Source organism: Hyalella azteca, unplaced genomic scaffold (genome assembly GCF_000764305.2).
Source record: "Hyalella azteca isolate HAZT.00-mixed unplaced genomic scaffold, Hazt_2.0.2 contig1034, whole genome shotgun sequence".
Taxonomy (NCBI): domain Eukaryota; kingdom Metazoa; phylum Arthropoda; class Malacostraca; order Amphipoda; family Hyalellidae; genus Hyalella; species Hyalella azteca.
In genome coordinates, this window is record NW_025931366.1 from 121,695 (window position 1) to 147,256 (window position 25,562).

A 25,562-nucleotide genomic window follows, 5' to 3' on the forward strand; every position below is an offset into this window, starting at 1 on the left:
TTCTTGCACGAGTATTTTTTTCCGTGCGCTTTGTACGACCCTCGAGTATTTTTTCTTCAATTTTCTGTCCCATTTGTCGTTGTTGCTTGAAATTTGGCGGTGATGTTGGTGATGGTGGTGGTGATGTTGGTGATGGTGGTGATATTATTGTTGGTGATGTTTTCGGTGAAGATGTAATTTTTCTTGCAGTTTTGTCGATCCTGCACTTAGATTCTGGACGATTTTTCGGTTTTCCATTTTTGAAAAAAAGCTAAGCGATGACTACATTTTCCAACAGCATATTACAGAAAAAGTCTGAGGAACCCTTTCTGACGAAATAATGATTTTTGGGGGATGCCTAGAAGTTGTTTTTTTTGTAGTTTTGTCCTTTTTCGAGTTTTTCGCATTTTTTAAATACAAGTCTAATCGATGATAATATTATTCCAGCTTCATCTTATATAACACGTCGGGGAAGCGTTTTTAATTAAATAAAGATTTATGTGCGATGCCCGGAAGGTGTATTTTTCGCGGTTTTTATGAAAATTTTGTTTCAATTGCAAAAAAACGTCCTAGACAGCTTTTTCGCAAAAGCTGTTACGTGTAACACGAGTGCAAATAATGGTTTTGCATCGTTTGAAACCATCAGCAAGTCCCCGACACGCGTTTTGAATGATATCCAGAGTGTCAAAGTTGGCATCGTACCGCGGCCGAACGGTTGATTTTAAGAACTTCTTTTAAAAACTAGAGTAAGTGGTATTGAGCTAGAAGCAAAAAACAGTGAAACGTAGAAAATTTATCAAACCGTCATTCGATTTGACTGATTCGCTATTTTTGTAGTCACAAGCTGCAAATTTTTGCTCGATCAGTGCAGGTGTTCAGGTAATTTTTTTAAAAAGTGCCGCATCTCAGGGTAAAATTTCTGGGTGTAATTTGCGAACCGGTATATATGCAAAATTAAGGACGCGTATCTAAAACCTCTCTTTTGGGTAAACCCATTAAGGGGAGCGTCTACCCTAAAATTGAAAATTTTCACTTTTTCGGTTTTTATACTCATTTTAAAGCTGACATTCTGCCCTATCCAACGGTACCACTGCCATATCTGTACGTTGATTAATGATTTCACGACATTTCATGAAAGGGGGGCGGGTGGGGGAGTTCTTTAAGTAATTAGATAGGAAAAATCGAAAAATTTTCGAAAATTTTGGGAAAAATGCTCCCACATCCACAAAAATTCGAAATTCGAAAAAAGCTACGACGAATCGATAGATATGGTCCTTACGCATCGAATGATATGCGTCTCGATGTTGTAGCTTGAAAATTCTAGGAGGAGATAGATTTCTACAGTACCCCCTTTTTTGGCCGTTTTCTAAGTATTTCACGTTTTCTTTTATTTTTTTCGAAAAATTGACACGAATAAAAGCTGTCTATTTTTTGATTTGACATATGTGTACCATGTTTCAAAGTGATCCGTCTGTAAATAGCCGAGATAATTTTTGGGGTAGACGCTCCCCTTAAGGCCCCAAACAAAAGACCGCCGTCTGACTTGACGTTAAGGCGAGACCAAGGATTCTGTTTTTTTTTAGAATTTTTGTGGGACTTCGCGAAAATTGGCTCGATCGAACGCATTGAACAAGAGGAAAAATCGAGTCGCTAGCCAAAAACTATGTTTCAGGATAAAAAATGACACAGCAGTGCAATCAATAAGAAATAGGTAGTATAAAACGACAATTTTTGGCAGGATTTTACTATTTTTCACAAGATACGAAATTCATCCTAGAAGCAACGAAACGTCATTTCTAGACTGTATCAAAAAAGACCTCATTTTAATGGTTGAAAATTTTAGTGAAGCATAGCTATTTAATTTGAAGTAAATTTCTGACTTGAAAAATGAAACTGTAACAAGCATGCAAGCTAATGACTGTAATATTTCTTTCAATTTCTGATCTTAATTCCCGTAATCAATAACTTTTTTGCAGGCTGAAGCCTGCCTAATTTTCTTAGATCATTATTAAAATATTAAAAAGATCCCGACTAAAAAAATTTGGAGGGTGTTTATAATCGGGGAATCTACATCAATTTTATTCAGCCGCTACAGGACTGCCCCAACAAAGGCTGGAGACGCGTCATGAAGAAGCGTCGGACATCGATGGCCAGCTACTCGCGGGACATCGATGGCCAGCTACTCGCGGGCCCTCGATGGCCAGCTACACGCGGGCCATCGAAGGCCAGCTACTCGCGGGCCATCGATGGCCAGCTACACGCGGGTCATCGATGGCCAGCTACTCGCGGGCCATCGAAGGCCAGCTACACGCGGGCCATCGAGGGTCAGCTACTCGCGGGCCATCGATGAACAGCTACTCGCGGGCCATCGTAGGCCAGGAATTCGACCGTTGAAGGCCACAGAATCGTTGGCCGCCAGCGGTCACGACCAAAAAACAGGCCAGGAATCGTAGCATAGTTGAGGCCAGAGATCGATGGAAAAGTTTCGGGCGGCCAAACGAAGAGTTGATAGAAAAACGTCGCACACTTCACAGCACTTCAAATCACTGTCAATATTTACTTCAAATTAGAAAAATTTCAAGGGCGTTAAAAGAATACAAAATCCACAAGAGATGCTCAGAAGTGGGGTTTTTGTTGGAAATCGAAAGTTTAATTAAGAGATTTAAGAGATAAGTAGAAGAGCGCCAAAAGACTAAATGCATAATTATTTTGCGCAATCAGAAAACCTATGCCTATTATTGACATGATCAATAAAAACATTTATTATGCAAAAAATATACCAGAAAAAAGTTACGTTTCTGCCAACCTTCACAAAAAATATGAATTTTAATCACAATTTGCAGTTCCGCCGGTTTAAAAGACTTTAAGAAAATTAAAACGCAGTAAAACTCTTTTTACGAACATTTTCTTAAAGAATACGGTATTTTCTGACCAGGATGAAGAAACATCAAAAAGTTTACATATTAATGAATGAGCAAACTACCAATCTACCAGTTTTCGGACATAGCGACCATTATCTATAATGATGCACTGCGAAACAATCGATATAAATTCGTAAACAAATTTACATTCCAGGCATTGCCAGCAGGAATTAAAGGGTCAATTTTCAGCAACAAGCACCCTCGAAAAATGCAGTGTAGAAGCTAAAGTTTACGTAACTCGACTCCCACTTGCACCTTAATGTCTTCGTTCTTATCAAACAACAATTATAGGCCAGTTGAACGCATCAACTGCCTAATCAAATGACAGACAAGCAGAGGTCACCATGCAGGGCGGAGCGTGACCTCCTCCCTCACCGACAGCCATCGGCGCACTGAGCAAATACAGCACATATCGGCAGATGCGAGGGTAAGAATTAGAGGGCACTTGGGAGGGCGATACCAACGAGGGCGTATCCAATACGTGCCTACTTGACCTGCCAATCAAGACGTATATCATAGCCTGGACAAAGCTTGTCACGATAGTGACATTGATTTAGTGGACGATATTGATTTTCGGTGCTAACTTTTCACTGTAACTTAAATTCATCATTAAAAATGAAACAATTTTTAGCGATATTACAATAAAAAACGAGGCAATAATTGCAAGTCATATGTATACATAATATTAATTTTCAATCAATCAGGCTTTCTGGGCTTCGCTGAATAAAAAGCGTTCGTTGGTTTCTTCACTCAATTGCCAATTATATCAGAAATGTCTAATAATCCGCCGTTGGGTGATACACTGTACAGAGAATTATTTTTGGGGGATTACATCGGAAATTTCATCGGGTAACAGATATCAATAAGGCCATGTCAATACAAAATATCCTTAGTTGCATGTAATGTCCTGTATTAAATTATTGTTCGCGGAATTTCAAGTATCGTTGATACATTAAAAGTAGTGAAAAATTAAAACGAATTATTTCAGAATTAATTAGACGAATTAGCAGTGAATTATTTGACGCTAACGTCAAATTATTCAACGAGATCGAGGGGTCCTAAAATTTAACTAGAAATAAAACGTTGATGATCGAGTGAGCGTCAAATATCGACTCAAAATTTGTTGAGAAAATTGGAGTATAAAAGGGCCAGCCCTCGACTCTCGACCCTCCAGTTGCCCACCGGTGGTGGTGGAGGGAGGGTGTTCGGGTCGCAGTGAGGGGACCAAAAAGAATTGAGGCACGCAAATAATACCAACCTCTATCACTAACGAGGGAGACGCTTATGGATTAACGTCACACATTTTTTAAAAGGAGAATTTCAAAGAACATGTTCAAGTGCTAAAATAATAACAGCAGAATTTTTCTATCTTGAGTGCAAATGCTAAGCAATATTAGCAGATGTATTCTATTTTGAGCATCGACCAAGAAATTAAAGTTAGATAGTGAAATAAGTTTAACATTAACACTCGTACTTGCTACGTAAGAGCAGGAAAATGTGTCAGAACCGAGAGAGAGAATGAAAAGTGACGGAGTTCGAAGTCGAATGGCGGGCATATTCCAAAAATTTCGATAAATAAGAAAAGTAAAATACAAAACTCAAACACGTGCAATAGAAATAGAAAAAACTAAATTATGCCAGCGAAAATGTAGCAGTGTTAGCGCTCCCGAACGAACCTAGCGAATATTTATGTATGACCGCGAGCACAACACTTCTCATGTATTTTGATTCAAACAAGCAAATTCTAACTTATTAGTTAAGATTCATCACTGATTATAAAACGTAAATCTAAATAGAGAAAACAATTTTGGCTTTTAAAAATTTACAAGTATTAAGTAAGGAAAATGTGTAATCAAGCCTTATCATCTTCGTGTTTCATTTCCATATAAAACCCTATAAAGTAATTTACAGAACTAGACGACTTATGCCATCTCAGTCACAGAGTCACACCCCCAACAAAAGTTTTCTTCGTTCAAATTACCGTAAAAATGAAATCAAATTCACGGTCACTACGCATACGTTGCGCGCGGGCAGCTTGAAGGTCCGGGTCCCTGGGCCTATACTTTCAAAAAAAGTTAAGAGATCGTAAGTTCATCAGCCAATCATTGACGGCATTTCAAGCAAATCCACCAATCATAGGCAAGAAAATAGAGCGTAAGTACTTACGTTCACTTAGCGAGTTTTGAAAGTATGGCCCCTGGTCCCGGGACCACTCAGAGAAATGAGAAGACTTCGTCCAAATAACAATGCACTTTTTGCCATCGTGTGGGTCATACTGACCCAGTTTAGTTGGGTCAGTATGGGGAGTGTCAGTACTACGTCCGGTCTCAGCTCGTACTCTGGGTAAAAAGTATCTCACATTTTGGACAACATAATCCATTCATTTGTTTTAGTGTATTAAAAATACCCGCATTTGCTTTCACAGCTAAAAAGTCATAAATCAGTAGGCATTTACAGGCATTTTCCGTCATCTTCTGCACATGTTACGAGAACATTTCATCCCAATCCCACGTAACCCGATTATAAACGAAATTTTTGGCGGTCCAATTAGGCCTAAGCGTCTCCAGTCCGCCACTACACTCAGAAAATTTAAAAGATCCATTGTCCGAATAGTGAAACACTACACATAGCACGAACTGAGAGCGGACGTAGCACTGACACGCTTTTTTGCCGGGTCAAACTAAGTCGGGATGACCTACACAATTAAGGGCAACTCATCACTACTTAGACAAAATCACCCTCATTTCTCTAAGTGTATCTCTAATCACCTACGAATTTCCAGCCTCATTATAAGCAGCAGACAAAAAAAAACGCAGTCATCCTGCCAAGTTAAAAAAATTCAGCCTCAGCATCGCAATAACTCCTAATTAGGCCTCACTTACCGAAAACTTTCACTAAAAACGTTAATTCCGAGTAAATTTCTTAGAAACAACGTTTAATTGCCTTTATTTAAACATTAGTTTCGAGCCCAAATTTATTGTGTCGGTCGTCAAAGCTGCCATACGAAACGAGACATTTGATCTTATTAAAGTAAATGAGATATTCAAAATTATTATCAAAGTAACTGAGATATTCAAAATTATTATCAAAGTAACTGAGATATTCAAAATTATTATCAAAGTAACTGAGATATTCAAAATTATTTTCAAAGTAACTGAGATATTCAAAATTATTATCAAAGTAAATGAGATATTCAAAATTATTATCAAAGTAAATATCTAAGTAAATGAGATATTCAAAATTATTATCAAAGTAAACGTGATATTCAAAATTATTATCTAAGTAAATGAGATATTCAAAATTATTATCAAAGTAAACGAGATATTCAAAATTATTATCAAAGTAAACGAGATATTCAAAATTATTATCAAAGTAAATGAGATATTCAAAATTATTGTCTAAGTAAATGAGATATTCAAAATTGTATGATAGTATTGTAATTTCAGCCAAAATTGTTGAGGTGAAGTGAAATAGGGTATAATGGTCGAATTTTGTACAGTTAACGATAGTAGTGAAGACAGCGAATCATAAAGGATTAATTCCAAAAACATACAAGATAAATTTTTCAGTCTGGTCGCTATTCTGCATGAATTTTCGAATTTCAGCAAGACAAAAAAAAAAAAAATTTTAAAAAGCTGAAAAATCCTTAAAAGACCGAATAGAAACAATGGAGATGGGCGTGTGAAATAAAAAATCCCACATTGATTAGTCATTACTCTACGAAGGAGTGCGAACGTAAATTAATTAATAATTTCATAAATGTAAATTTTCTACACAATCATGATTAAAGCCAAATTTAATAAAGTAATTTTTTTGAATTGTCAACGGTCATCAGTACCCGAAGTCTTGAAATTAGATATTAGCTTTAGAGACTGTGCCGAGAACTGTACAACTCGGCGCTTTAGGCCGATCGAACTGTTAGAATTCATTCACCTCAGAGCCACTTTATACAGATTACCCGTCTTCTTGTCCGTAGTATATCAGTTTTGTTTCGATTAAGGTCACTCGCAAAGCCATGTTAAAGTTACGATCAGTTGCTAGGCCTTCAGAATCATGTACTTTGTGTTCAGTATATTCTTAAAAGCTTCGATTTAATTTATATTCGTGATTTGTCATTTTGTCAAAATCTTGTTGCACTAGTCCTTTATTACAATATCTTTTTACAATGCCTCGGCATTGACATACACAAAGAAACATTTATTAGCAAAGGTGATGTTCGCCTATGCAATATGAAAGGATGCGCATCAAGCACGGCCAACGCCAAGCTAAATCATTTAGCATGTTATTGCAAAAATATGTTGTTAAATTGAACTAAGTAGCCACAGAATAAGATGTACCAAATTCTTTCAGCATGCATTACTGGTAACGAGACAACCACGTAAACAAGCTATCAATAATGCTAGTGTATACACACACACACACAATATATATGAAGAAATGCACCATAACACCATAGCACCAAAAATACAACTACCTCTGTGATCCAAAAATGCTCAGTGTAGTAATCTGGAAGTAAGAATAGAAGATACCGCAGACGATCATGACTTCATCATCAAGAACGCTGTCACCAATGATAACCAAAACGGTAAACATAAATTATGGCGTGTTACAATACGCACTCATCTACGGGCACCCATAACAAAAGAATAAATACACCTCAAAGTACTCAACATGATGATAAAGTTATAGACAACAACAACTGAGCAGCTACTTTATGTTGCAGGCAACTTCATGCAAAAAGATAACTTATTTGCATCAGGCATCAGATGTTGAAATAACGTTGATTAAACGTGATTTTAACGAAATAAAATCATTTTCAACGTTGTTTCAACGCCGTTTGCCTGCAAGGAAAAATGATCACGCGTGCACTGTAGTAAAATACAAGCGCAACATTAAACGAACTTACTGCGTGTGCTGCTGCGAGCTACGCTGAAGACCTCTGCGCCGCCCATTACACAGCCAGCAACTCCGACAACCTCTTTGTTCTTCTTCAAATTACTATTCAATATTATTCTTGGCTATAGAGAATACTGTTCTAGGCCGATTTGTCCTCGCTTACATAAACATTTTTGTGAGAGATGACAAGGAAGAAAAACCTAGTTGTAATGACATTCAAAATATTTCCTATTTAAAGTCTAGTGTAAGCGTTTATTGATTTTAATCGATAACAAGATCAAATGATATGGAAGATCTTTAGATAACTTCACTTATTCGAAATTTGAACAGGGAGCCGATATATTCAAATTATTTCTCACATTTCATCAACTCTATTTGCAATATTTGATCCAAATAATAGAAAAAGTAGATAATAACATGGATATATTTTCCATCAATCGAGGTTTCACTGTTTTTCAAGCGTTATCTTGTGATATTTCACGTTAAAAATAAATCGCGTCATCTAGACTAGAGTGTGCTTAAATCTTAAAAAAATCTCAATAAAATGGAAAATTATGAATTTTTCAGGTTTAGGATGAGTTTTATGCGAGGAGAGAAGAACATGAGTAGTCGGAGTTGCTGGTGGCTAGGGCATAGCACTAGTAAGCCAATAGGCCGGCAGTAGTGATCACTAGCTATAGGCTCTAGTGCTAGAACTAGGCAGCGCTATATACTGCCATCGATCTCACTCACAATCTGTGGACAAAAAGAAATAAAGACAACATGAAATATTTTGAGATCAATCAATGTTAATGAGAATCAAGCAAACGACAAACGAATCGAAATCAATATTGTGATCAGGTTTTGCCAGCGTTAATCAAGTTTATTCAGGAATGATCTAAAGGAAACCTAGCAATCAGAAAAAAATCAATATTAATTTCCAGTTCTAGAAGGTGAAGAACGCTAATCAACTGTATTAATTTTTTGATCGCGAAGCATCTTCTACATTTAAAAACAATCACTCATCACTCATCACAATCGAGACAATTAAGATCAACATATCGTTATAAGATCAATAAAGGTTACTATTCTATTTCTTATCTCAGAAGAATAGTTCAGTCAACCACTCGTAAATGTAATTCCCATCGCAACAGAATCATTCAGTCACGCACTTTCAAATAACAATTGCGGCAATAAACAGAATTGATTGCCGTGCGCTTGCAGAGATTGTCGCAATATCGGGTATCTGGTGAAAGATTATAGACATGTCGACACGCGCCCCAATTGTGTATTCAACGTGTTGAACGCAGCATCGACTAACAATACTTGGAGAGCGAGTGCGAGACATCAAACTGCCGTGAAAATAAGACTAGCACACCAAAATAAATCTAGAGAAAAGCGTAGGTTGACAGTTGACAAAGCTGCATCTTTTATACATGCACATTTAATACGCGAATCAACTTTTTTTAATGAAAACTATACCGAGTGTATAAACAGGAATAAACTGTAATAATTAAGATACATTATCAATAGAAAATACACATTTAAATCACCTCCAATTAAATAAATCACCTTTTCGATTATTAATTATCTAACCGAAATTCATCAATGTAATCACGATATACTCAACGTGCACGTTTCTTGAACGCAATAATTAGAAGGTAAATATGCCGGCTTCGGATAATCATAATCGTAATTTCAGAAATGTAAAGCGAAAATTTAACAAAATTGTAAAATCTAGTTTTTGATAGTAAACCACAGAAGTTTGAAGGTAGTTATTATAGTTACAATTGGGTGAAGACATGGCAAGAAGTTGCGCTTTTGAAAGAGCCAAGATATAGGAGTTGCTTGACTCACATTTTACGTAGAAATAAAGTGCTAAACCAAAGCTCCCATAAAAACAGAAAGATTCACTGAAAGCTCCTCTAACTTTGAAATACTCAAATCCGCCAAGCAATAAAATATAATTAATTAAATAAAATAAAATTAATATAAAATATAAACGGCATTTTAATTTTCTTCGTGCGAACACAGGACTCGAATGCATTTTGTATGGAACATAATTTGGCAGTTATACCATAGACACTTCTAGACCTTGGGTCGTGCCAGCGAAACTATTCCACGTATAGCGACCTCAGTAAACATAGAGAACGATTTCTCTTCAGCGATTAATGGGTTTAGCTTGAAAAGCCGTCGGTAATTAGCTGACGAAGCTACGAACTATTGTTGCTAGTTTGGACGCTGTTTCATATGCGCTACATGTTAACTTTAATTCAAGTTTGGCGATGAGAAAAAAACATAAAATTAATTCATGGTTACGTATGCAATTAACGATCATGAACTATTCTTGCATCTTACAGAATATCTAGCACGTTAGGCGAAAATCAAAGTCGAAGTTTGAATATTGATCCTGGAAAATTTCATTGGACAAATTGAGCCTTCTAAGATGTTGTAATCATATCATTTTCAAGTCGAGCGTGGAAATTTTTGCTCCACGATCAACCGTTGAATTCCGCCACAGGATCTCACTTGCTTGCTCTGTAAACAACCTCATTCTAAACTTGGAAGATCATCTGACTACCTCAAGGCTGAGAGCGATGCGTCACACAGAAGTTTGTGTCATCAAAGTGGCACAAGAACCCAAAACTACGGAGCTTCAAGTGGCGGAAATTCCTTTCGAGTGAACTGATCAAATAGCGGTGTTAGAGTTACAAAATACAGGGGTATCTAATGCATAAATATCCATTACACGAATAATAAATTTATTAGTTAAGATGAATGAATTAAATCATCTTCAAGCAGTCCTCGCATTCGTTAAATAAATGATAAATACATGAATGAAGAGCGATTAAGCTCAATATTAAGCTCATATTTCATATTATGGAAGATCTAATATTGTGAATATTGACAATTCTACAATCAATTGTACAATTGTGTTTGACAATTGGCAATTGTGTTAAAGCCAATTAAAAATAAGCTTACAGAAGCAAGTGACATTAGACAGCAGCTGAGAAAGAATTTTTTAAAATAAACTGTTAAATGTGCGTTGCATCATAAGACGAGTTTAAAGCTCAGACGCAGGCAGAGCACGACTAATTGAAGACTGTAGTACTGGAAACAGATGTGGCTATATGTGCGTTCATCCATATACTTTTGGTAGAATATACTGATATCCTTAATCCAAATAATATTATATAGGGGATATAGTACTCTCCACATGATATATTGAATACAGGGAACTTCATTCAAGACAGAAGGCGAGTGTGCAGGCGAGTGTGCAGGCGAGTGTGCAGGCGAGTGTGCAGGCGAGTGTGCAGGCGAATGTGCAGGCGAATGTGCAGACGAGTGTGCAGGCGAAAGCAGTGCAAGAGGATTCTCGCATCTCCGATTTGGCGGGAACTTGTAGCTCAGAGAATTGCAGAGAAAGCCGTGTTCAACAATAAGGTAAGCAAATAATATCAAAGCAATATATTGAGAAGGTCAAGCTCCGAAATGTGGTTCTACGAAATAGTTCAGAATTAATTATTTGATAAATGTCCTAAAATGAAGGATGTTTGCTCTTTGACAACGGGAAATCAGTAATCCGAGAATTTAATACATAAAGGATAAAAATGACGTTACCTATGACGGTAACGTCATATAACGTCATATGACGGTTACCTTAAAAATGACGCTGGTAACGAACTAAAACATTTTAATGCTAATAAATATTAAAATATTACAATTTAAATCTTCGTTACTGATACTGAGCAGTTTTTTTCAATGATATAGAGTATAATTTTATTGTCGACTGCTCCAGCGTTTTAATCAAGGGAGAAATTATGGACGATCATAGGCGGCCAGAATACGTCCAGCCTGACGCGACAGCTGGGACAGTTCAGATTTCTAGACGCCACAGAGCTGAGCATCGAATGGCTGCAGTAGATCCCACAAAGAATGCGGAATGCAATTAAAGCAATGGCATGCAATATAAAATTTGCCGAGCAATTGGAAGGGTGGCATTTTATTTACGAATTTGTTTGAGGGCCTTTGCGTGTTGGTGTATAAATACTGAAACGAGTACGGTGGTGTGCAGTGAGGAGAAAATAGTGACATTAAAAGCAAATATGCCAATAAAAAACACGATTAGATGCTCGGAAATAACTGTTCATGACGCAATAAAAAAAACGATGGGTGTTAAGTTCAGCGCTTCGGATTTCAGTTCTAACAGCGTGTAAGGTTAATAGTTACATATTAGAAGGCCCCGAAAGGAAATTGTTCTTACGAGAGACTATACCGTGCGTTAGGTCAGTCGTTAAGAGAAGGTCCTACCGTGAACAACCTATTTCTAGGCCTAATTGACCTATTGCGCCTCTCTCCTGCTGTGCTTTGAGTCAACTTACACTGCCTTTATTGGTGAGCTGCTACATTAGAAAAATTGTATCCTAGCAATAAATTAGCTATTTCTGTTTCATGTAAATTGGTTAGAAAGTGATCATATATAGAATCTGTTGTGCAAGTGCTTAAGTGAGTAATATCAGTCAGTATGAAAGAATTTATTTCCAATATAGGGTTGCGGGTCACGAGAGTGAGCTGCCTCCAGGGCCGTGTATTCCAAGTACTTGTTTGGACGGATCATCACGTGCTCCCTGGACCAGGGACGTGCAACGAAGTCTGTCATCCATTGTGAACTGTTGGACTGGGCACTCAGCTTGTCTAGAGTTGTTTCAATCTTTCTAGCAATACCGTTTTATTATTGTTCTTGTTCAATAAATTAGTTTTGGTGGCTGATGTTTGATGCACCTGCGTAACGAACCCGATGAAGTACAAGACTTCATTAAACAGCGATAATCCAAAATGAAATGTTTTCTAGAAAATGAAGCGAAATAAAATTGACTAGCAACTCTACGGGAATTGATACCAGCATTTAAATTACTTCTTGCAGGTGAGATTATGATAATTAATTAACAAAACATTTCAAGTCTAGAGAAAAATCTGTAATTTTCAACACATTTTACTAATTTTCTTTCATTCCTAATTTTCGTTATGCATATCATAATACATAATAATAAAAATATTCCCTAAAAAGAGGAACATTATTCTTTTCAAAGAAATTTTCAAGGTATTCGTTTGAGCTTCAAATTTTCAAACAAAATTTCATTTTTTAAAAACTCTGAATGCCTCCGTTATGAAAAATATAATAAAGAACACACAATTAATACCAAAACAAGTCTTTACAAAAATACAGACTTGAACACTGGATTTTCATAAACATTTCCTGACAGACCAAAGCGAATACAAGCGATCTGAATGTCAATGGAGTCATAAAGCGCACCCTATCGCATAAACTTCATCAACTAAATGAGGAAAAAAATTATTCAGAGAATAGAAAACAGCTTCTCACCCCGGACTAGGGGATTTTTTGAGTGAGGTGTATGCTCAATAACTTCGTTGAATTCTATATTTTCCTATGCAAATCTGTGGTCCTAACTCTTTGTAGGTTTTCGAATTTTTCAATTTGTAAAAAAGTATTTCGTCAATCATTAAAATATGAAATATATGATGCTTAAACTTGTTTATTCATGCATAATAATATGAACCGAGTCAATACATAGGACAAAATTAGCATCAGTAAAATGAGCATATCCGCTGCACAGTATCTTAGAATCTTACCTTAAACCTACCTTGCGCTCAGTAGACGCGTAAGCTTCGTTGCACAAGTCACTTACACATCAGACAACGTTACCGGCGAGCTCATAAATTTTAAGTTAAGCTAACTTTACAGACCAAGTGGAAAAAATCACTGAAGCGAGAAAAATATAGCCTGGAAGAAGCTGGAGCCCAGTCCCAATTCTTAACAAATATCGAAAGAAAAAATACATAATGAAGGTAAAGGTTAGACAACAGTGCATATATTTGGACAAAATTTAAGAATTTTCCATGCAAATGACGTTGAAACAACATCGATTAGGAGTTTTCCGTTGAAAAGCGTATAATCAACGTTATTTCAACGTCAGATGCCGGGTGGGGAGCCACCAAACACCAAAATATTAAGGGAAGTAAATACTGCGTCCGTAGCAGCATTGGAACACACAACACAGAGATATTTTAGGGATAAAAAGCCGCGTAGTAACACAGGATATGAGTAATGAGTGGGAACATATATGCGTGGCAGGATAAGAGTACGAGCAACTCACACGTGGAGTAGGAGTCGTTGGAGCATTTATGAGTACCAGGATATGAGTACAAGCAACTCACACGTGGAGTAGGAGTCGTTGGAACATTTATGAGTACCAGGATATGAGTACAGGCAACTCACAGGTGGAGTAGGAGTCATTGGAACATTTATGAGTACCAGGGTATGAGTACCACGTAGGAACACAGGATACGAGTACTGCGTAGGAACACAGGATACGAGTACAGGCAACTCACACGTGGAGTAGGAGTCATTGGAGGACTGCGAGAGGGAGCGCGAGCGCGTGCGTCGCTTGCCCTTCGTCCCGCCCGATGGCGCGGCGCTCAGGTCCGTCTGAAAAAAAAAATTAATTACTGGTACACTTCGTTGCATAGTCAATAATACTACTGCATTTCAAAATATCTAAATATTATCTATGATAATTTTAGAGTTCTTCTTTATGTATAATGTTTCTATTACAACATACACGTACACATTCTACTGAAGAAGGAATAATTGCATTGTTAGTTTGTGCTGAATTAGTGATGGAAGATAATTTGAAAAAGATGCTTTTCCGTTGAGAAAGAAAGAACATAAGTTTCGGCTGCAGCGTTTCAGACGGTAAAAAATTACGAAAAATCTGACGTTAACATTTAAACATGAACGCAAGAAAATCGAGAGTATAAATGATAAACTGTTTGTCCTCCTCCTCATGAAGAGTCGGTCCAAGATGGTGAAAAAAAACAGCCCCAAGTTTTGATTAAAATGCTGCAAGTTTTCGGAAAACTTTTAGCTCGCTTAAAACTAACGGACTTCCACAGAGTTCAAGATTGAAAAATGCATGCATACTAAAAATCTTCATTCAATTCTTGGTCAATCCATATATTGGGCGGCCAGGAGTAAATAAACTTACGTCAAAGAATTGTCGTCACAAACCAACAGCGCTTTTTTGCCATCCCAAAGATTTAGTGAGAGGATCAATTTTGGTAAATAACATTACTTGGCGTCTGAGGTCCACGTGTGACAGAATTTTCCCCAACAAATTTGAGCCTCGCAAAAGGTACGGAATAGTGTGAGCCTTGGTAATATTATTACGGTCACACTATAATCAGCATGTAAATAGTTTATCAAGATTATTCGAGATTAATAGTCGGGAATTGGTTCGAATAAATAACTCGCAGCTCCGAAAAGCTTCTGTCATACGTTCTATTGCAGATGAATTTTAACTTGAATATTACAGCGAATTTCTATTAAGAGAAATACCATCTGAGGACTGATTCATGAGCTGCCTTAGCTTCTTGTAAATGGTGCTGCAAGATGCATGTCAGTTTACTACATTCCATTTCATGCATTCCCAGTGAAAATTTACAGACGCTTAAGACGAGTACGTCAAGTGCCTGTTGGGCTAAGGAACGAGCCTTCACCTCGATCCCATTCCCAGGAATACCATCAAGAAAAAAATACGGTACAAGGCACAGTTCATATTTGTATAGATGAAGAGTGGTAAGGTGAAAGTTTTGCAGCGACCAGTCTCGTAATGAAGGTCAAGGTCGTCAAGATGACAGCAGTAACGCGGTCAACGAGCAAGGGATGTTAGCTGCAATATTTGTTATAGCTCTTAATGCTGAGCAAAGAATCGTGAATTAAAGATATTCATGTCAAAGTTATGGCATATTGATTGAATTGATGAACTATATATTGATTGAATTGATGAAATATGAAAAATTTGGAATGAGCGCTTCTGCCGGAATACGTGTAATTTTTGATAGGCAAGCATCTTCCAAATGAAGTAATTAAACATGATAAAGAAAAGTATTTCATGCTTTTCAACTGTGATTTATAATTGATGATATTTATAATATTATAATCTATTATAATATATATATGGCAACCGTCAACTGAAACAACTAATTAAATCCCAATTAATAATCTATCCTAAACTGAAGTTCGATGGTGAATTCCGCCCAAATTGGGGCTCAGGCTACTTCATTTACGAGGACATCGAACTTACGACAACTTTAGTGCAATATAATTGTATATTTTCAACTGAGAAACGGAATAAAAAAGCCTTCGTAGCTTTGTATTTCAAGTTACCGTAGGTTTTGTATTTTTATTACCACATTACTCAGAGCTTAATTCTAGTTTCATGCACATTTTCCAGCTCTTTTTATCACTGAGCTAAAACAATGAAATTCAATTTCACAACGATTACGAAAAGAATTTTAGCACTCAAGCTCACTTCTCAGTCACACTAAACCAATTCTGGCCGTTTCTGCGAATCTTACTAAATAAATACCATAAAATAAATTAAAATTTGTGACGCTTCAAAGCCTTGGGTCGCAATTTATTATCGTGATGAATGTTTTTGAAGATTGAAAAAAAGCTCAGCCGAGTCCGTAGAAACAAAAAATATAAATTGAGCGTGGATACACGTATACATGGTGACAAATTCATGTCCCAACCGATATGAAATAGCGAAATTATTGTCGAAACATTTGTTATGGATCTAGTCTGTATGCATTCAACGCGGCATATTGCAAGCTATTGTTCGCAACCAACGTTTGTGCTCGCTAGTCACACCCAGAATATTGTTCAATTTTGCAGAACGAAAAAGATTTATTCGGGAAAAAAGCGCAAAATTTGTGTAGTAATTGTTGTGTAATTATTAATTTCCTAGCTTCCACAAGTGCCGCTAACAAAATTTAATCTGAAAGTTAGGCGCTTGCAGTAGTCACGGGGCTGCACGATGCTTGATATAGTTTGAGATGTTCGGTTTACTAAAATATGAAGGAAGTTTGGGATTTTCCATTTAAGTCACTCGGGGATAATTGTTACTTGACCTCATATATAGGTTGTTTCGATCAATCCATCTTCATATGTACAATCTCTAACGGACAAACTTCCCAAACAAACGAGAGAATAAAACAGTAGTTTTTCTGCTCGTGTAAAGTCATATTCAGCTTACGTAAACATCGATGGTAGGGTACATGCGTGACTTTACAACAATAGCTACGATACATTGGGAGCCCATGCAGTGCAGCATCCACATGCCTGCATAAAAACTTCATGGACGAATTTGGTTGCTCAAGAGGCATGAGAAGTGACCGCTTCATGATCAATCTACATGTTTAGACAACTTCCACAAACTAAAGGACTTAGGAAAAATTTATGCCGCAAAAATAGGATCCAGATGAGGCCTTGGTTGATGAGCATATGGACAGATAAGCATGTGAAATTATTGATGACTTATTAATGAAGGTTATTTGAAGTTCCTTCTAGTTATGGCAATATAGTGTTTCCGTTAAAGTGAACTGTGATTCTTCGTGCAATTTCAGATGGCGTTCGTAATCTTCGCATTCAAAATTTTTCGAATGCGATTCAATTTAAAGCTGCTGCGAAACAACATGTTTGAACTAAAACGTTCGCTATAACAGAAATTATCTTTTCGGCTCAAATTAAAAAATATATAGATTCATTTCCAAGAAAGGCCGAACTTTCAATTCGGATATTTCAAGGAAACCTAATGTCTATCAATTGTAAATATAGAATCAAGCAAAAGAAAGTCTCGTGGCACTGGAAATATAAAATTCAAGTCCTCATGAAGGAAATCAATGAAGAGCACAACAAATAAATTCCACGCTTTTGAAGAAAAAAACTATAATAAAAATAATGAAATTAACATAGGTGGAAATATACAAGACAAACCGTCCAAAAAAGCTGGGAGTTGCAAGTTTGACTTAATATTTAAAAAGTTGAAGTACTTCCTCAAAAAAAAAAAATCTGTAAATAATAGAAGGCCGACCATTTGGTATTAAGAAGCAAGCGATAACACAACCTCGGTTCTTGAATGCGAGAGTCGGAAAATCTGATTTGAAATTCAATTTTAACTTGCCCCATGCAATCAAAGTGGGATAAGTAAGCGCTGAAATTCAGCCTCAGCCACATGATGAAGCTGGACTTAAGCAATCAAAACTCACTGTTTGAATTTCATTCCGTGCGTTTATCGGTGAATTTGTTGCTTTCGAGGTTTTATGATGACTTGAAGACGACCGAAGAGGAAGTAGCGGGGGAGGTAGTGGGGGAGGTGAAAGAGGTGCTGCAATGATAGTGTTACGAAACGAACATTTGCGGCCTGCGTCTTTGCTAATGCTGGCGATTGTCGCGTAGATATTGAAGGCAGGGTCACCAATTTCATCTTCAAGCGAAGAGCGCTTGTTAAAAGCAGCACAATCTTCCATACCTTCACAACTGACGCATTTCTCGAGCTTTCCACTGCCCAATCTACGACCAGTTGAGTCCCTTACAAGGTTATTAAAATTACAGTCTTTAGCGTCGACTCCCAAGCGATTCATCGAGTCGGCATAAAGATATTCAGTCTCGCTAGAAATTTCGCGGTGACGAAACGCGATGCTTTTGGGAACCGAAGAAGATTCACCAAGTTTTTTTATGGAAGCTTCAGTTTGTTCGTCGCTGAGGCGCTCCCCAAGGGTCGAGTAATTGCCCCGATGGGGAGGAAATTTTCCCCTGAAATTGAAATTATCGCGCCACGTTTTGGCTGGAGACTGACTGCTCTGCCCCCACTTATTGCCAAGATTGCCCCACTCGTCCTGACCTGAGGAAATTTCTAATTCGTCGAGGATTGCGTACGATGGCGAAGATGATTTCGGCACCGCCATGGCAGGTCGCGGACCCGAAGAAGGATGCAGAAAAGAAGGCTCAGGAAATGCCATTTTGAAGTTGGGTAGTGAAGAGATGGATTGGGAATTAGGAGACTTAGAAAATTGGGGAGACGAAGAATGAGGACGAGTGGGCCGTCCTCGTAAAGTGAGAGTGTATGATAAATTCATTCAGGCTCAGGATCTATTGATTGTGTTATTCGGATCAGGAGCAGGAGAGTAAAGGACTGAAGGCAGGTATAATTTAGATTTTAGAGCTTCACTGTAGAATTAATAAATTATACGGTTATTTCGAAGATAAATGTTAGTAAATAGAAGAAGAGGTAGAGTGGGAGGTGGAAGGGAGAGGTTCTGTGATGGTATTACGAAACGAGTCCTTGCGTCCGGCGTAATTGCTTATCATTGCGACGATTGTGTTAGGTGATTCATTTTTGTATTGCGTCTTAGACAATGCAAAATCAATAATGAAATACGGTACCTATATAATTTTCAAAAAGAAAAGTATCAAAATGAAAAACCTTATAAGTATAATTTTTAACCTTCTATAAACAATAAAAGAAGTATTTTATAAACAATAAAAGACAAACAATTCCAAAATCACAAATATCTTACATTGCCAAAGCGCACATTGATAGCAAAAAACTTCTATCAACAACAGCATTTGAATATCATCTCCAATTCTGATCTTTAAATGAAGTTTATTCCTAAAAATCAATCCTGCGTTAAGTTTGTTACATAATAATTATGTGTTATGTTCCAAAAGCGAAAAGTGATAAAAATGTCATTTTATAATATTTTTCCAATTTTTGTACATTCTTTGAGTACAGTGATAACCGATGTACAAAATCCCCCTGAGGAAAAAACAAGCTGACGTAATCTTATCTTGTAATTCATTCAACCAAACAGTCAAAATACACAGAAGAAATCAGTACCATACAAGCGCTTACATTATAATATTCATCTTCTGATAATAAAGAGATAGAACCAAGATTCTCTGCCACTACAGAAAAAAAACTTTCGAGTGAAATTAGTCGCAAGAAACGAGTAACCGTTTCGAGAGATCATTAGAGTCATAAAATCTTACATCAAGCTGCCATATATAAATAATCTAAAATCAGAATGTTTAAACCGGCAATTAAGTATTTACTGACGCAAGCTGACGGCGATTAAGTATTTACTGACGCAAGCTGACGGCGATTAAGTATTTACTGGCGCAAGCTGAAAAGGATTGGATTGTAGGGACTGTAGGCGTCCCTTGCTGATCGGCTGAGGACTCAGGCAGGTTCTGCGTCTGGAATTGGGCGCTTCACGTACAAGGCACGTTTTGGGATGCTACCAGCACACTGCATCGTGATTTGCACTTTATTTTCACTATAATAATTCGTCGTGTAGAGTATAAATACATAAATATGCATTTAAACTTTAGTAAAAAACCTAGAGAACTAAGATCGATTAGCTCGAGTCGGAGGGAAGCTAACTATCACAGTCACGACTAAACGATGAGAGGGACAAGGAGGAGTTTGAGATGATAAATAGATAATATAATCGAAAAATATGCTGATGTATTGTCAGTGGTGGAAATGACTTACGAGATTCTGAATTCAAAACAGAATTTAGAATAGTGCTTATCAAACTCCACGCAGGTCATCAATTGCATTTTTTCGCGCAGTTTTCACTTTTATTGATGATAATGATGAATGCAAGTCAGAATAATGCCCACAGATTAATATTAACAGATACATAAATTATGTCTCTACATTGATAATGGTTCGTTTCAGAAAACAAATCTATATATTTATTTATTTATTAGTCTCCGACCTATATTATTTATTTATTTGTCTCCAACCTATTAATATTTAATACGATTCTATGAACACTTTGAGCAACACAATTCATTAATATACTGTACGCATAACGTTATCAAAAACTAAAATAACTGATCACGACTAACAAAGATGTACGTCATATAGGATTCAGAATTCGATTGGAAATTAATGCGAAAAATGAGATCTTGTCAAGTTAATTGCAAATGCGCCAATAATCACAGGATAATAAGGTTAAATTAGAGAAAAATGAAATGAATGAATGAATGAAGAGAAGGCAAAACATTCCGCAAATGAAGGATATAGACACTAGACGTACTAAACCTTCTCGACAGACACGAAGGGCTTTACATCTAACATGGCCAGAGGTCGCAGAAGCACGTGTTTGAATACATTGCTTTGAACCCACCAATATTTCAATCAAACCAAATTCGACCCGCAAACCGCGAACACCATTTGCATGTAAGCGGTGACTGCGATAACCTCGTCACGAAACTGTACGTTCGCCATCAAACTGGTGAATATTCTTCGAATGAAATACAACTATATTCGCGCAAACATATAAAGCTGAACATGTATGAAGATCAAGTGGAATTCGTTAAATGGACTCTAGTTATTTGAGTTTGGCAACGTCCTGATAGTTCAATTATCAAGTGAATTTAATTTTACGGTAGCGTAGGTAATAATAAAGCACGAATTATGTCGGCTTCACAACGCCTAAAAAGTCTAGCCTGTTCTCAGTGAAAAAGAATTGATGCGATCGAGACCAGCCAAAATTGGGCAGCTGACAGTTAAAGATAGAATTTGGAGACCAAACTGACGTTTGAAATCTTCCCGCAAAAGCTATTGATTGTCGAGATAATTTGATCCAATTTCCAAAAAGCTAACACCGAACTTCCCCTGCCAGACCCAAGTCAACAAACAGCACGAGGAGTTAGAAAGAAAACTAAAAAGAAAAAATTATACATAAATTAAATAGGCTAAAAAATGAATGCAATTCCCGACTCAAGTCAACAAACAGCACGAGGAGTTAGAAAGAAAACTAAAAAGAAAAAATAATAAATAAATTCAATAGGCTAAAAAATGAATGCAATTCTATAACGTTGGATTTTACAGCGATCGAAAAATAAAAATACAATTAATTAAACATCCAGGAGTATGTGTTATATCTAGAGAGATTAATAAGTCAATCATATTACAAACCCCGAATAACAAGAGATTGCCAAGAAAACTATTAAAAAGTATTTTAAAAACTCGCACGACCAACATTTCAAATTTTCCGTGCCAGATGGTAATAACGCTTCAGTAAAATATGGGTAACTATAAAAAAATTCAAATCTTATACATGCTCGTACCAATTCAATCAATAAACAGGGTTGCAATATTGATTTCTTTCGGCAGTGTTCTCACAAATTTTCATTTTAAAAAAATTCGAACAACCACGTTAATAAATAAGAACTGCTGTAAACATCAGCAGCTGAATAGTTTAGGATTCATTATGATGCAAGGCACAACGATCGCCTAGCGCTAGTCTAAGACAAACTCGAACTTAGGCTACAGGAAAGGCGCAATTGCGGTTTGCAGTCCAGAATGCGTATTTCCTCGACAATCTCTTGATCTCTGAATCGCTTACCATTAGTTTACACTTGAGAAAGACACGCAGTATATAACATCACACGCACTTCACACTTTATACAAAAGACGGGAACTGAATGCACTGCCTTGTACGAGGGTTTGAATATATCTGAACAAAGAAATTTCTGATCCTATATTTCCTTTTCAGGCTCATATCTCATATGAACTTAGTTTATTGGAAAGACTTAGTAATAACATAAGTTTATATTAGTAGTAATAACATTAGTTCATCACCGGCAGTCGTCCACTGACCATTGATTGAATGTAAAGTAATTAAGATTGAATCTTGGATGCATCTGCATTGTTTTTGTAGACAAAAAGGCATATTTTAAATCTAACCCTACATCGTTTCGAGTATTCAGCAAAATTTTTGTATCTGAAATTGAATCCAGGCTATAAATTTGAAATAATCTACATATTTAAAATATATTTCTAACTTCAATTATTAATTTATTTTTCATTATGCTTCGTAAATCTTGTCGACTCTTTCATAAAACTGTTGAAAATAATTGCTATATAACAATTTCTTCGTTGAACATTAAATAGAACCAGAATATCCTATATATAGGATCAGGCTGTTCATTTTTTAAATGTTAATCCAATAAAATAATTAGCATTTGACACTTGAATCGCCTGCACTAATATTTAAATCGCATAATGGAAAATTTAAAGCCACAGCCGGTAAGTTCAACATGAGGACAAAGTCACATAAACAATTTGAGAATTCTTGGCGCCCATGCATAAAATTAGAGGTACACAAAATTGAGAGCTCGGTTGCAAACATCCACAAATGCACTTTTTCGAAAGGGCATAGAAACTTTACAATCAATATACGTAATATAAAATAATTTAACCATGCAATAGTTGGAATCAAATGACATAAAGTAAGACGTATGAGGAAGTGCGCTGTCACCGTAAAACAACATAATAGATATTATAATATATAATATATATCTGCATAATGTATTATAATAATATATCATATCTGCATGTGGCGCAGATATAATATAGCCTTACAGAAATTTTATATTCGAAAATTATTTACATTTTCCATCTTTTTCACCTAGCTGAAATAATTGAACTCCTTTATAACCTTTTTATGATGTAAGAACACAGATTTGAATGAGCCATACTCGCCGCTGTTGTAACCTTGTTGAGGTCCTAAATCTATACTAAGAATTCATATAAGTTAGAATACAGCTTCAGAACAATATGGTTCGTTTGAAGAAAATAATTGTCCGCAAGTTCAATATCATTTTCATAGTAGCGTCGGCGGTTCCATTATATAGTACCGTGCACAACATTAGGGAAGCACTGACTAATTAACTTTCGGACACAAGATAGTCACAGTGACACCTGAGGAAATATAATAGAAAAATCTATGCTTTACGAGCGTATACAAATGCCTATTAAAACAATGCTGGATGTAGTCAACAAGCTTATTCTAGGCAATACCGTACATTTCTACAGTCAATTAAATGAGAATTGTAAATTGGCAGTGAAAACCAGCAATACATTGATACAGTCAATTATACGTGAACTGTAAATTAGCATCAAGAACAAACGGAAGAACCGAGTAAGTAAACTCCGACTAATGATGTTTCTTGAAGGCTATTAAGATTTAAAATAAAAAATTAACTATGTTTCCTGTGAATCGATGAGTTCCGTCATTGACTCAAGCTTCCGCATTATGCAAATGTTTAAACTATATGAAGAAATCAGTAACAAACCAGATCAATATTGAACACTCATATCCCTGCATATTTTCTAACAAAAATAACTGCGAATGATGAGTACCTTTTATTGTTTACAATATTTGTTCTGGATAATACGATGATCACAACTGAAAACAAACACACAAACTGATGTGTAGATTTAATTCACTGTCTGAAATTATTTATTTAATGCGGTACTCCGCATTAAACCAGAACACCAGAGTATTGCATTTGCAGGTAATAAATCATATCGAAAAATTAAGAAAAATGATTCATTTTTTTTAGATCGTCGATAAATGAAAATATTATTCTGTTGCAAATCACATGATAAATCACACTAACATTTGAGTTTAAATTATTTTAAGCATAACGTTATCATGTCTGCATCTGCGTCGCAAAAATCAAGAAACACGCGTAGATTCAAAACACATCATTCAAGAACTAAACGCTATAAAACACGATAACACTTTTTATATTAGAAATCAAACCCATACATAGGAGCCTTTTCCCGGCTGACCAAACACCATAGTTAATTTGCGAGAATGAGTAAGAAAGAAAGCCGTTATGAATAGTAAAACCGTTAGAAATAGTAAGAAATGTGGCGCAGAATTTACAGTTGCAGCGACAACTAAGACCCAAGGCCGGCTTCTCGGCGACGCCTGAGGAGGAGGGAGAGCGGCTAGGACACGTGAGCACTCGCGTGAAGGCCAAGCCATGCGCCTGTGCCATGCTGACCGTGAATGTGAACGCCGCTGTTGCGTAAGCCATGCGTATGTTGTCATCATCTCGGTCTAACCACAGTAATGTTTTAAATGAACCTCATACCTCCTATACTTCACTTCTCCACATTCACTATTAAAAGTTACTTACTAAGACAGTCGGTAATTTACATTCGATGTAACCGAGTGTTTGACATTGAAAAAAGTACTCGATTTTATGGACAGGCAAAATTTCAACATTGCAGAGATATTGTTGAGAGGTTGGTCAATGTAATTCATAGAAATTTCTAATCAGGTGAAAAATGAGAATTCCATATAGAGGCTCTCTGAAGTCAGGGATTAGAAAAAAAAAATTGACAAAATTACTTTTTAAGATTAACGCTGCCAAATATTTAAAAACAATAGCAAAAAAATCGATTCAAACAATCAAGAAAATTGATGCAAGTGAAACTCCATCATACGGCAGCAATAACAATTGACCTGCATGGTAACAATAAAATTTTACTTCGCACGTTTGTTGTGTAAGAAGTCATTCGTAATGAGAACACCAAAGTTTTGATTTACATAGTCATCGCAAAATTAAAGTGAATAATTCCCATCATAGAAAAAACGAACAAACTAATTTCTGAATAAATATGAAATTTGACTGGGTTTATACCTAAAATTTCAAAGCAACAGAATAATGTTCAACTTTGACTACAAAAACAACATATAAAAATGTTCATGAAACAAACGAGGTACAAAATTACAATTTATAGAGAAGGATGTCAACTTTAATTTTGATGTGAGTTATCTCTGGATGATAAAACAAATTATAACGGATAGGCTAAATCAACTTAAAACAGAACAAGAGCTAAATATTTCTTACAAATAGGAAGTTAACTAAGACGTCAATATTTCATTTCTGCCTCTCCAGAAACTTGAGCATTGAGCAGCATTATAATAAATTAATATATAAATTTACAATATAACAGATATCATCAGTTATGAACTGCGGAATAAGAACGATGTATGAATAAGAAAAATGTATATGTTGTGAGCATGTCATGAGTTTGTAGAAACTAG

General features: G+C 36.3%; 1 protein-coding gene across 5 annotated transcripts in view; it reads right to left on the reverse strand.

The window, feature by feature from the left end:
• The window catches only part of LOC108677916 (S-adenosylhomocysteine hydrolase-like protein 1), a 121,169-nt gene that overhangs the window by 42,203 nt on the left and 53,404 nt on the right, over window positions 1–25,562 (reverse strand). For 3 of the 5 annotated variants that reach the window (XM_047881401.1, XM_047881405.1, XM_047881408.1), the window contains 2 exons: window positions 14,187–14,283; window positions 8,529–8,531 (listed from right to left, as the gene is read on the reverse strand). In XM_047881401.1, the coding sequence (XP_047737357.1) occupies window positions 8,529–8,531; window positions 14,187–14,283 (100 nt within the window). Of the gene's footprint in view, window positions 1–8,528; window positions 8,532–14,186; window positions 14,284–17,906; window positions 18,804–25,562 lie in introns of those variants that run through there. The other 2 variants (XM_047881403.1, XM_047881402.1) reach the window with 2 other exon arrangements.